The following is a 12,669-nucleotide window of genomic DNA, read 5'->3' on the forward strand; positions in this document are numbered from 1 at the left end:
AGATTAGAGATGGGACTCTCTGGATGACCCTGCTCCACCCAGCCTGGTGCCAATAGGGTAGAAAATATCCTGGGTAACCCTGTCTACCCCCATCCACCTGTCCCCAGGCCCCATCATCAGTGGGCCCCCAGGAGGTCCCAATTCCCAACATGGAAAGGATTCACTTACTTTGTGATACTCTCACCAGCTCCGTCACATTCCAGACCCCCGAAGTCACAAAACAGTCCTGGAAACTTAAGTGCCCTAAAGAGGAAAAAGGGAGGGTGAGGGCAGGCAAGGCCAGAGGGTGCTGCCTGCCTATCTTTCCAAAGCTCTTCCTGTCTTTCACTTCCTCCCTCCCAAATGCCAATTTGGGCTCCAGGCTGGCCCTCACATCTACACAGAAGAGGGTCTGTACTCCAGGCAAGCCCCTAACTGCCTAAGTTCATGCAAGACACAGCTGAGAGAAGGAGAAGAAGCAAAGATGGCCAGGCTGGATGGGGGTGGGCAAGGGTGAGCAGGGCACTGACCGTTGGGCAGTGGTTTGATGTCCGCATCTCCTTGCTGGTTTGAACTATCTGATTGTCCGGATTCTGAAGGAGACATAAAGGGAGACGGTCAGGAGCAAAGATCCCTGTAAGCACCAGCCAAGCAGCTGCCCTCCAGGCCTGTGCAGGGGCAAGACCCTCCCCACCATCCAACCAGAAGGGCTGGAAGAGACCAGAAAGGGGAAGGAAAACCAGCTCATGACCCAAGGCGGGTTTCTCTGCCTCAACACTTAACATTTGGGCTGGACTGTTTCCTGGGAAGGCCGTCCTGCACACTGTAGGTCGTCTGGGCATCATCCCTGACCTCCACTCACTAGATGACAATAGCACCCCAGGTGTGATAACCCAAACTATCCCCAGATGCTGCCCACTGTGCCCTGAAGGAAAAAGTCACCCTCAGCTGAACAGCACTGGCGAAGAGTCAGGAGCACAGAGGGGCCCAGGAGAGAAGCCAGGGACCCTCTCTCCACAGCTGGGATGAACCCAAGGGCCCCCAGCCCCTACCCGGCTCAGCTCACAGAAAAGCATCCCTTCCCTCACTTGGTTAATTAAAGCTAACCCTGTCTGCCTGCGCCTCCCCCACCTCACCTTTATGCTCACAGGCAGTGCCTGGCAACCCAGAGGGGGGAGGTTTGCCCTGACGCCGTCGCCCGCTCTGTGCCAGCCTGTCTGGGCTGTCTCATGCCCCAGTGCCACAGCTGCTCAGAGGGAGCCCTGAGACAAGGGCCCATTGTGCAGTGGGAGCTCAGAGAGAGCTGGGGGCAGGGTGAGTGTGTGTGTGAATATTTCGATGAGCTTGGGAAAGCCCCCCAGCCCCGCCCTCCAGGTCCTCAAAGCTTTGTGTGCCAGGGGCACAACAGGGACCTCCAGAATGCTTGCCTGGGCATGACAGCTGGGGAGAGAGTGGCGGGGGGCAGGGGGGACCAGGGCAGGTTGGGGGAAAGGAGGAAGGCAGGCATTTGGTGAAGAATCAGCTGCTCACAGGGGGACAACATAGGGATGGCATCTGATAACTGTGCCTTGGTATTGGCTAGGGCTTTGCCCAACTCTCTGCAATGGCCCTATCTCCTGGGTCTCACCCACCACCCCACATTCAATCCTCTAGCCCCCACTATAGTAAGGAAGTTCCCAAAGGGTGACAATGGCCCAAGAGTTGGGGTGAGGGGCCCTTTGGCCACTGAGAAGGGAAGAAAGAGGTGCCAAGTGCCCTCCTGCTCAACATTCTCAGAGTAAAGGCCAGGCCATGTCTGGGGTTAAGAAGCTGGCCACGCTTCTGGCTGTCTGTCTCAATGTAACAACAGGTGGACAAGGACAATGGTTTCAGGCCCCTTATCCTTTACCTTGCTCAATTTTTGAAACAGTCAAGAAAACAGAAGGGTTTTGTTGGTTAGAAAGTGCTAGGTGGCATCTGTGGCTCAGTGGGTAGGGTGCTGACCCCATATACTGAGGGTGGCGGGTTTGAACCCGCCCCAGACAAACTGCAACAATAAATAGCTGAGCGTTGGTGGTGGGTGCCTGTAGTCCCAGCTACTCCAGAGGCTGAGGCAAGAGAATCGCCTAAGCCCAATTCCTCCCAGGAATTGGAGGTTGCTATGAACTGTGACGCCACGGCACTCTACTGAGGGTGATAAAATGAGACTGTCTCTAAAAAAAAAAAGAAAGAAAAAAAAGAAAGTGCTAAGGAAGCTCCTCACCTCACCCCCCTCTGGCTTGGGTGCATCCTTCCATTCCTCCCCTTCCCACTCACCCTGGTAGTGCTTAACAAGAGAGATTGTGGCACTCTCTGTTCTGACGGGAGCCCAGGGGATCTCCCCCCATGTTCCCCAGGAGGGTGGCCTCTGTGAGCCACACAGTGTGCACCTTCTGTTACTCTCTCACCTCAGCCCATTCCTGGCTTCTTGGGTCTGGTTTTGGCCTGGCCAGTCCAAGGAGAGCAGCCAGGGGTAGAGGCCAGGGTCCCTACCCCAGGGCTCCACAACCTGGGCCCAGAGGCTGCTCTGACTTGCAGCTGGGGAAAGAGCACAGCCTTAGACTCATGTGAGAGCCAGCCAGGGGTGCACTGCACAGATCACTGCCCACAGTCTCTGCTATGGATCCCGCCCACTACTGGACCAACTCAGCGACCATGCAGCCCTCTAGGCCTGGGTTGAGGGAGAAGGAGAAGGCCTCAGGTCCACTCCCGTGGAGTGGACCTGGCCTGCTGCGAAAGGCCAAGGGGAGCCGCCTGCATGCACGTGTGGGTGAGCATGCGCAACCCAGCCCAGGGAAAGACTAGAGGGAACCCAACAAAGAGATGGAGGTGGGCCAGCGACAGCGGCAGAGACAAATGGGGCTCCAGGAGAGCGCGACAGACAGGAAATCCTTCTAAACCAGGACATGGCCCCAAAACATTATTGCTGTTATTACTATTAGCTCCCTGTAAAGGAGCAAGTGAGAGCGAGGATGGGCGGGCGAGGCCTGTGGCCGGGGCGCGTGCCTCCGAGCGCTGCTGGCAGCCATTTTAGACCTTGGCAGCCATCTTACGGCTGGCGGTCCCAGCCGTCGGCCTCTGACATGCTCAGCTCTGCTCTAGGACAAAAGGCAGAAACACAGGAGATCTGTACCCAGGCTCAGAGACAGAGGAGCCAGCCCTGTGGCAGGGGCAGCTGTGGCCAGGGCCCACTCATCTGCTCGGGCAGGGTCCCCCTGCTTCTCCAGGCCAGCACAGTGAAAGGGGCAGGGAAGGCCCAGACCAGAGCCTGGGGACACCACAGCTCTACTCAAAGGTGGCTGAAGCCCCTACAGGCCATTTCCATACCCAGGGCCTCAACTAGTTCAGTAAGAGAGTGGCAGGCACCTGGGGACGCTAAGGGCTGTGATGGGGGAAGTTCCCTGATACCCTGTTAGCTCAGGGGCACCTTGGACAGGCATTGGAAGGGGACCAGTAGGAACTCAGCGAGCAGCTGCAGGTACCAGACAGGCCACTGGGTCCACATGGGGCCAGGCTCCCAGGAAGAGCACGGAGATATCCAGCCCCAGGTCTAGGCCTGCTCTGGACCATCCCAGGCATTAGAAGCTGTGCCCCAGCTGGCATGTTCTGGAGCATCCCTGCATATTGACTCCTTTCCTTGTCTCAGCTCTCTGGGGAGGGGATAACCCTGGGATTTGAGATTTGGGATTTGGGACAGAGAGGAGGAAGGCCCCTTTATGACACCCCTCCCCAGGCCCCGCCTCACGGCTGCCCAGCTTTTATCTGGCAGAATGAGGCTTATCAGAGCCACCAGCTGAACAAATACACAAATCCACAGTTAGTGAGAAAAAAACACTCTGCCTGAACGCTTTATCTCCTGTTCGCAGGCCCCACACACTGCCCACTGCCAACAGCACAAGAGGGGACCTGACTGTAGCACAGCGGGGCTCCATTCTCCGCTTAGGAGGTGGAGGGCGGCATCCCAACTCTGGCCATGTCTCCCACTGGATCTCCACACTCCATCTTTTGGCCACCCTCTTCATCCCTCCTTGCCCCTGAGCCCAGAGTGGCTCTCTCCTGGCAGTTCCTGCTGGGGGGGGGGGGTGCATGAGTGAGCCCCTGCCCACACGGGAGACCCCCTCCAGTGTCTGCTCTCTCACTGAGGACAATGGGCCAGCTGGTGGCCTGTGGGCTGTGGAGGGGAAAGGACAGTGTTGGCTGGCACAAAGCAGGCAGGTGCTGGACTCCATCTTTTATCTTTTATCCTCTCTTGCCCAGCTCATGCCCCTAAGGCTGTTTCTCTGAATTTCCCATCTTCTGGGGCTATACCCCTGGCAGCCTTGAAGGCCCTAGCCTTCACTCCAGCCTGGTTACCAAAGCCATAGGGACTCTGACTACACAGTCCCAAATTTAGGGCCACCTGACCCCCCCACCCCCAGCCACCTCTCTTCAGAAACTATGGTTCCTATTACTTCCTACAGAGATTGGAGATGGGACAGAGGATAGCCACTGCTGTTGTAGGCCCCACACCAACTAGAATGTTTCCCTCCATGCTGGTCGTGAGGGCCAGAGTGCCCATCTGTGCACTCAGCTCCCTCCTGCTCAATTCATCAAATGAAACTGCCTAAAAACTGAGTCCAGCACTATATCCAATTGGTGCCCTGGCAACTGAGTTCCTGACCCCTGGACCAGGCTTGGGGTGAGAGAGAATCTTGGAGCCCACGGCTCATTCTTGCTGTTGCTGTGAGGTGTCAGGCCATTGCACAAGCTTGGAGCCCTGCTGACCATCCTCCTCTGGGGACCTGGGCTGCTCATGGGATTAACACTCCAAGGCAGAGGCCTCCTCTGTCTGTGGTTCTGGCCACTTTGCAGCCTTCCTAAAGGGAGGACTACGAAGAACAGGTGATAAATCTGGGCTCTGCAAAACAAAGCTCTAAAATGGTTTGGCTCCAGGTTCCAGGGTGCTCCCCATGTGTCATTCCCCCGTGTCAACAGCTTTATGAACGAGAGGCCTCAGGCAGTGTCCAGACCAGGGCCAGGCTCAGCCAAGGGTGGGTAGGGTGACCCTCCTTCTTCAGGCCCCTCTGAATCCCTGGAACAGCCATGAAGCACCCCCACTGTATCACTGCTCTTCTCACACCACCAGCTTCAGCCCTGAGGCACGCCCCACTCTTACCCTCTGTTCTTTGCCTTTCCCTGACTCCCCACTGCCCTGTCTCACTTCGTTCTGTCCTGGGTCCCCTGCACTTCTGTCTTTCCTTTGCCTTCACTTCACCTCTCTCCAGACCCCCTCCTCTCCCTCTTGTGCCAGTTTGCATGCATGTGTGCATGTGCATGTTTGCAAGAGAACTCTGCCTCTTCAGCGGAGCTCTGGAGGGAAAGCTCCAGCAGCCAGGAGGAGCCCAGCGCTGCACATAAACCCCGATTGATAGTGTGTTTTTTATATATATACATATATATTTTTTCTTTTTTTTTCTTCAGCCACAGACGGGGAGATATTTATGGCTCCCTCTAGGTGAGGGAGGAATTCCTGATTGCTGCAGCCAACACCACTCTGTCTCAGCTCCATTTCGAAACAAACTTGCCCTGTGAAAATGACCATGTGTAACTCACCAGCCAGCCACCCCCCTGGATGTTACCCAGTGAATCCAGTATGGGCTGAACCCACACATGAGTGCCCAGGCATGTGTGTAGGTCCAGCGAGCAGAATTATCACTCACTGAGATGCACATGCACACCTGGAGGTGCCACTTCTTACTGCTAAGAAAGGGTGGAGTAAGATGGTCTGTCCAGAGCCACCAGAGAGCAGCCCCCTTCAATTCTGCAGGGATCACTATCTTTGGGGACCAGGAAAACGGCCCTTGAGGTGTGTCTGCCCTTTTTGCCTTCCCCAGGTCTAAGGTGCCAAAGGCAGGGAGGGGTGCACTCTATTGTGGGGGTACCCCCAGGTAGCTATAAAACTCTGTCCTCTGAAGGGCTTATGTGACTCAGGGGCTGATCCCTGGCTTCTCCCAGCACTGCACACCTCCCCCACCTGTCTCCCCCTTCCTCTGAGATTCCGGAGCATCCAGGGCACGGGAAACCCAATCTCAAGGGGAGCCAGAGGCCCGGCCTGTAGCAATCAGAGCTGGAGAATGTAACTATTGTGCCTCCTGAAACCCAAGTCTGAAAATCTGAGACACCCTGAGGAGGGGAATGGCGGATGGATGGGGGACTAGGGGAATGGGTCACTGAAGGGTTCTCCCTGTCTCAGCAAACAGGAGACTTAGGGGACTGAGGAAGCCCTTGAGAAGGCAGGGCAGCTAGAGGGCAGGATTCAGTTTGGGCCTGTGCCCTGGGGCTTCTAAGATCATCTTCTCCTTCCTCCATTCTCCACCCTGCCCCACAGCCAGCACCGTGTGCCCATACACATCCTGCAGCAATCCCGAGGCACTGGGTTTTTTCTTCCTGTGTCATCCCTAGACTCACAAGTAGTCTAGAAGCAGAAGCCTGACCAGGAAGCATAGCCTTGAAGTTGTGGGTGGGGGCAGGGGTAGGAACAGGAAGACATCACTTGTCCTTTCACCTTTCTGAAGAGATGTCAGCCTTTTGACTTGAGTAACCTGCTCAGAGAGGATGGGAAGAGGATGCAGCAGAGCAGATAAGTGACAGGGAAAAGGAAACCATGTCATACCTACAGGCACACACATGGTCTTGGCCTGCTCAGGCTGTCACTGGGGCCCAGGCTCAAGGAGAACCATGGGGAAGGGGGGATGCAATAATTAGGCCACAAGAACCTGGTGCAGCATCCGAATGGGACATCTCACTCTCCATTCCTGACCCCAGAAGAGCTGCCTTCTCCACCCCAACCCGTCCTCACCTCTATGGTGCCTCTTGAGCAAGGGCCAGTCTGGCTACTGCAGGGTTCAGCACCTGGCAGTGAGGTACAGGAAGGAAGGAAAAGGCAAGTCCAGCAGCTCATCTGGTAACTAGGAGACCAGCACAGCAGGCTCAGGCTTCATCTGAGAGCTTTAGCCTCAGATGGCATCAAGGTGAAACAGGGCTGTCTCCTACAATACTTGGTCATCACCATCCCCACCCTCACTGTGGAGGTGGCCCCCTAGCCAGAAGCCCTCAAGCCACACAAGTCATCTCTGCCTCCCTCATGTAGTGAGAAAAGTATTCCTAAATTCATGATTTTCCTCCAAAAAAATAAGATTCTGAACTCCTACTTCCCTTTATTCCTAGCAAGCGGCCCCAGATCCTTCTAGAGAAACTTTCCTGGTGTGAGCTGCTCAGTGTGAGCTGCCCAGCACTTATATTAACTGTCCCTAACCAGGGGAGAACCCCTGGAGATGGACCCAGGCACAGAGCACTAGGAGAAGCCAGGAGGCCATAGAAAACTGGGTGCTCAGCCATTCTTTTCTGTCTCTTTTTTTTTTTTTTTTTTTTTGAGATAGAGTCTCAAGCTGTTGCCCTGGGTAGAGTGCCCTGGCATCACAGCTCATAGCAACCTCCAACTCTTGGGCTCAAGCAATTCTCTTGCCTCAGGCTCCCAAGAAGCTGGGACTATAGGCGCCTGCCACAACACCTGGCTATTTTTGGTTGTAGTTGTCATTGTTGTTTTGCAGGCCTGGCTAGATTTGAACCCGCCAGCTCCAGTGTATGTGGCTGGCGCCCTAGCCACTGAACTACAGGCGCTGAGCCTGCTCAGCTGCTCTTACCCAAAGGATGGCTGAAGTGGCCAGCTAAAGAGAAAGGAGGAGGGATGCACCTCTGGTCCAAGGCAGAGCATCCAGCAGGAAGACCGAGGGAAAAAGCCCAGGTCTGTTAGCTGTCAGTGGCTACTCCAAGTCCAGCCCAGCAGTTAGCAAGTGAGACCCCAGCCACAGCAGAAATGGGAGATGCAGATGAGCCTATAGGCTCCTCCTGGGTCTGCCCTTGGCAGGTAACACAGTGCCTCAGATACCAGGACTCCACAACTCTCTGTAAAGTGAACAAGCAGACCCAGGGCTCAGCAGAAACACTGGGATATTTCAAAGATGCCCAGGGTAGAAATTCTCATCAGAAAAGAATTCCTATTAGAAATGGATTAAAGATGATGCTGCCACTACCAAAGCAGACAAAAAACCAAAAATGTTGGAGAGATGGAGTGGCAGGAGCCACTGATCCTGGGCCCGCCTCCACCTACCCCCTGAGCCTGCCATTGGCCTACCCAAAGAGGTGTCCTTGGTCTGTACCCTGTGCCCACAGGGAATGATGAAGTGCTCTGCCTCTGCAGAAATCCTCCAATCTGAGTGGGCTGGCCCCACCCCAGCATGAGGGGCCAGGAGGAGGGGGCACACCAAGGTGGTGGGGAGGTAGATGGAGAAGGTAGTTAGCCAACAGTGGTGTTCCAGGGCTCCCTGTAAATTCACCTCTGTGCTCCAAAACCTACCAGCCTAGTGACTTTGGCCATGTTCAAACTCGTTCCTCATCTGTAAAATGGAGCTAACACCTACCCATTAGGGTTCCTGAGTGAGAAGTGAGAAAATATATATAATAAGGTGATTAGCTCAGGGCCTGGCTCATAATCAGGGTTCCATAAATGTCGGCTGTCCTTCCGCCTGGATTACCATTTCCCTTCATCTCCATTTGCTGAAACTCTATGCCTCCTTCCAGGCTCTGCTCAAATGCCACCATGGTGGGGAAGCTGTGGCTGAGCCTCAGCTCCATTCCCTAGGAGCTCATGCTCTTTATGACTTGTTGAATATGTCCTAGATTTTACTTTTTGGTGTCTTGTCCCAGAGACCATGGCCAGGGAGCAGAGTGGCTCTCTTGGAGTCTGGTCCAGTACCATCAGCAAAGAGCGGCAGGTGTGTCCCTCCCAATGTCAGCATGCAGTGGCTATCAGTCAATGGACTCAGGACAGTGGGAAAGACATAGGGAAAAGGAATATAGCACTTACCCCAGATTCTCAAAGTGCTGGGCTTATAGTCTGCCCAGCCAGCCCTAAGGATACAGAGAGCTAAGGACACAAGGAACACAGGCACTAATCCACTGGTGGCCAGGCCCTTCTCCTGGCAGCACCAGCTGGTGCCAAAACTCAGCCAGCAGCTGGAACTCAGTGTTTCTGAGAGAGCTTGGGGCCAGAAGTAATGTGATGGTGAAGTCCAAACAAATGCCCCCACTCCTAAAGCTTCTGGCCCCAATACCTGAAGAATAAAAACCAACAATGGAGAATGCCCTCCACACCTACCAAACTAAGAACAGAGGATGCCCATCCCAGCAAGTGGCCTGTGGGGCTGCACCCTACCCCCTGGTCTATTTCCAGCACTGCCCTTTCTGGCCCTTTGAGCTGCCCAGGCCAGCCAGACAACTACCCTTACCCCCAGCTGCTCTCAAGACTATTAATAGTGTTGCCATCTCCCAGGGCTGGGCATTGCCCTCCCCCGACCCCATCAAATACACTTGCCCTTGGTCTAATTATTTATACTGGGACTGAGTCTTCTGGGCTCTAATGCCAACACAGTATGAGAAGGTAGAAGCTGAGTCTCTGGAGGCCACTTCAGGGACAGGCCTGGGACAAGCAAGAGTTTAGTGGAAGGAGAGGAGATAGTAAACTCCAGAGCCAGAGAATGACAAAAAGATGAAACTAAAACTAAGAGAGAGAAAGGACTCAAGACAGAGAATCAGGGCCAAAACAAAGTGGTTCGAAGAAAGACGACTAGGACAAAAAACATTCAGAGAATTATAGGACAAGGTTCCAAGAGGCAAGGAAAAGGGGAGAAGACAAAGAGAGGAAGAGAAAATGAGGAAATGATCCCTTTAGGGAAAAAAGAAAAAACAGAACAGTGAAAACTCTCCTAAAAATACTCAGCTTTGTGCTCACAACTACAGGGTTGCATCCAGCTGCCAGCATCTGCCTGGCAGACACTTAGGAGCAGGGAGACAAGGAGTCCCTACCTACTCACACAAAATACAAAATGCTTCTGGGGAAAGGAAGTGAGAGAGAAGAGAAGGCGGCTCAGAGAAGAGACAAGTGACCAAGAAAAGGAAGAAGTGAGTCCCTATAGAGCAGAACATCCACTCTCAGCCCACTGCAGGGAAGACCCCTAAACTCAGTGCCTGCTCACCTAAGGAAATGGATCCAGAAGAGAAAGAAGGCTGGCAGGGATGGGAAAGCTCTGTGCCCTCTGGCACCTTCACCTATCTCACCCCCACTCTTTCTGACCTTGAGGAGAGTCCTATTCCCACTTGCCTTCTGCTGCTCCCTTTCTTTGAAAAACTCCATCCAGGAAACCCAGATGCCTGGGGTAGAACCTACCTACCTCAATTCATCCCGTGGAGGAAGCAGAAGTCAGGCTGAAGCCACCTGCCTCCCATCCTCAGGAGGGAGCCTCAGTAGGACAGCACTTAACACCCAGATCAGTGACCCCAAAGAAGCCTCTTTTACCCAGTGACTTGTCTTGGTGAGGGAGAGGTTGACTCTGGCTAATGGAAAAGCAACACACACAAATGGCCACCATGATCAAATATTTAAGTGGGGCCCTTCTTCCACCTGCATCTTAGAAGCTAAGCAGCTCTTCCTCCAAATATCACTAACACCAGGAACCTCTGGCTGGGCGGGGGGAGGGGGACTCTGGCTCTGGACAGATGAGAGCCCATGAGAACCCTAGAGACTTGGCCACCAAGCCATCTGTATTAGGTGGCTGGGTGCACCCCACTAGAAAACCAGCCCCTTGAGGACAAGGCCTCTGTCAGTTTTGTTCACTGCTGTTTCCTCAGACTTCAAAGCAGTCTCTGAAGAAACCCTTCTAGATCCTTCTTCTAACCATGGCTACTTTGATCACCCAGGGAACAAAAGCACTTTCCCCTTCCTGAGAACATCTTTCTTGTACGTCCAACCATTGATACTCATGTGAATTAAAGCAGAAACCCTGGTACCACTAATCCTCCTGTAAAGCCCAACAGGGCCCAGGCACAGGACTGGACACACTGGCCTTGTATCCAGGGCTGGACTGATAAAAGGAAGGAAGGAGAGCCTTGTGTGAATAGCATAGCAGGGCAGAGAAGTGGTATGCTCTCCCTTACTTGCCCCTCTTCTAGTCCTAGAAGCCCTGAGGCAGTCACTGTCCAGAGTTGTCCAGAGGAGGTATGAGGAATTTGGGCCTTGAACTCCAAGTTTCCAACTCAAAGCCCTAGGAGCATGAGCAGGACTGGGTAAAATGGACAGCCTCCTAAGGGGCTGACAAGGCACTGGGTGCTAGATGGAGCCTTGGGCCTAGAATCATAAGCCTAAATCCTAGACTTGCTGCTTTTAGACACTTAGACACACACACATATCTCTCCTGCCTTGTCTGGCAACACAACCAAGACTTGCCTAGGTAGCACTGTGAGATGTGATCAGGAATTTTCACAGATTTTTACAGAAGTTGAAACAGGCTGGTTTTATACACTATAAAGTACCAGGCACACATAAGAACAGTCCAGGCTGATGAAGAGACAAAATGCTATCAGTCCCCTGGCTGGCAGTTGCCAAATTCCTCATTCAAAGCCCTGAAGGGGCCAAAGGTGGCCTGGCGGGCCTCGGGGAGCGGCATGCTGCACTCCCAGACGCCGTAGCTAGGTGGCGCAGCGAGTTAACGCTAGCTGCAGTCTGAGGGCTGCCGCGGGGGCGCGGCCAGAGCGCCAGGGAACGTGGTTCCCTCTGCACATCCGCGGGACGCAAGCAGGAAGAAGGACCTGCCAGACCCAGCCCGGGCCGTTCAGACCCCGGCTTGTGCACCAGGGAAGGATCTGCCTGAGGCAGCGGCTTCTGTTGCTGCTGCTGCCAAGCATATCCCGTGATGTGCGGGCCGAGTTTCCCATTCACATCGATTAGGAACAACTTGTGGTGTGGGGGTAATGGAAGGGGGCAGAGGAATGGGCGCGTAAGCGGGAAGTAGGAGACTGCCAGGTAAATAACCCGGAGGGGTAATCCAGTGAGCCTGGTCCCCTCCTGCGTGGTGGCAGCTCTAAGTCCCGCCTGTCTCTCCCAGAGCAAAGCTGTCTTCGATTTGGGGGAGTCTGTGGCTGTGACCCCAGGAGTATCAGAACACTCCCCTGAATGCCCTCACCTTTTGGCAGTGCAAATTTACCTCCGCACTTGATAAACACTTGAAAAGGAAACTCTCCTCCAACCCATCCCCACCTGCACAAAAAGTGAAAAAGAATGGAGACTAAAAGTCAAAGATCAGGAACCAGAGACAGGGAGAGAAATGGAGAAAAGACAGGAAGAAAAAAAAAAAAAACAGCACTCTCGCTGCAGTGGCCGCAGAGCCTGGAAGGCACACCCTCCCAGGCAGGCGTGGAGAAAGGCCCCTTTGTTCCGCTGGGAGGTTAGCCGAGGTGAGGCCCGCTCCGCCCCCCGCCCCCCCAATGCAGGTCGCTTCACAGGGCCCGAGCTGGGCCTGGCAGCTTCTCTGGACCCCCAATCATCGGGCCCCAGAGCAAAACAGTCTAGCTGGCCATTAAAGGACTGCTCCCTACCCCACTGACTTGCCAAGCACCAAGGGTCACACAGGTAGGGCTGAGCTGGGCTCTTCTAATGGGTCTTTGGACACCCTCACTGCCAGCCAGTAGCAGCTTGACCAAGCTTCTCATAAGCTGTGGGTTTGAGGGATAGATTCTGCACACAGCAGGCACCCCACAAACGCTTGGTCAGAAAGCCAGCACGTGCTGGGAGCCAGTGCC

At 54.3% G+C, this 12,669-nt stretch overlaps 1 protein-coding gene across 2 annotated transcripts in view; it reads right to left on the minus strand.

Moving 5' to 3' along the window:
- The window catches only part of NFIX (nuclear factor I X), a 100,850-nt gene that overhangs the window by 23,838 nt on the left and 64,343 nt on the right, over positions 1 to 12,669 (minus strand). For both annotated transcript variants that reach the window (XM_023518050.1, XM_023518051.1), the window contains exons 3-4: positions 510 to 572; positions 169 to 243 (exon numbers count right to left, since the gene is read on the minus strand). In XM_023518050.1, coding sequence (XP_023373818.1) covers positions 169 to 243; positions 510 to 572 — 138 coding nt within the window. The remainder of the gene's footprint in view (positions 1 to 168; positions 244 to 509; positions 573 to 12,669) is intronic.

This window comes from Otolemur garnettii, unplaced genomic scaffold (assembly GCF_000181295.1).
Source record: "Otolemur garnettii isolate 467f Iridium unplaced genomic scaffold, OtoGar3 scaffold00127, whole genome shotgun sequence".
NCBI lineage: Eukaryota > Metazoa > Chordata > Mammalia > Primates > Galagidae > Otolemur > Otolemur garnettii.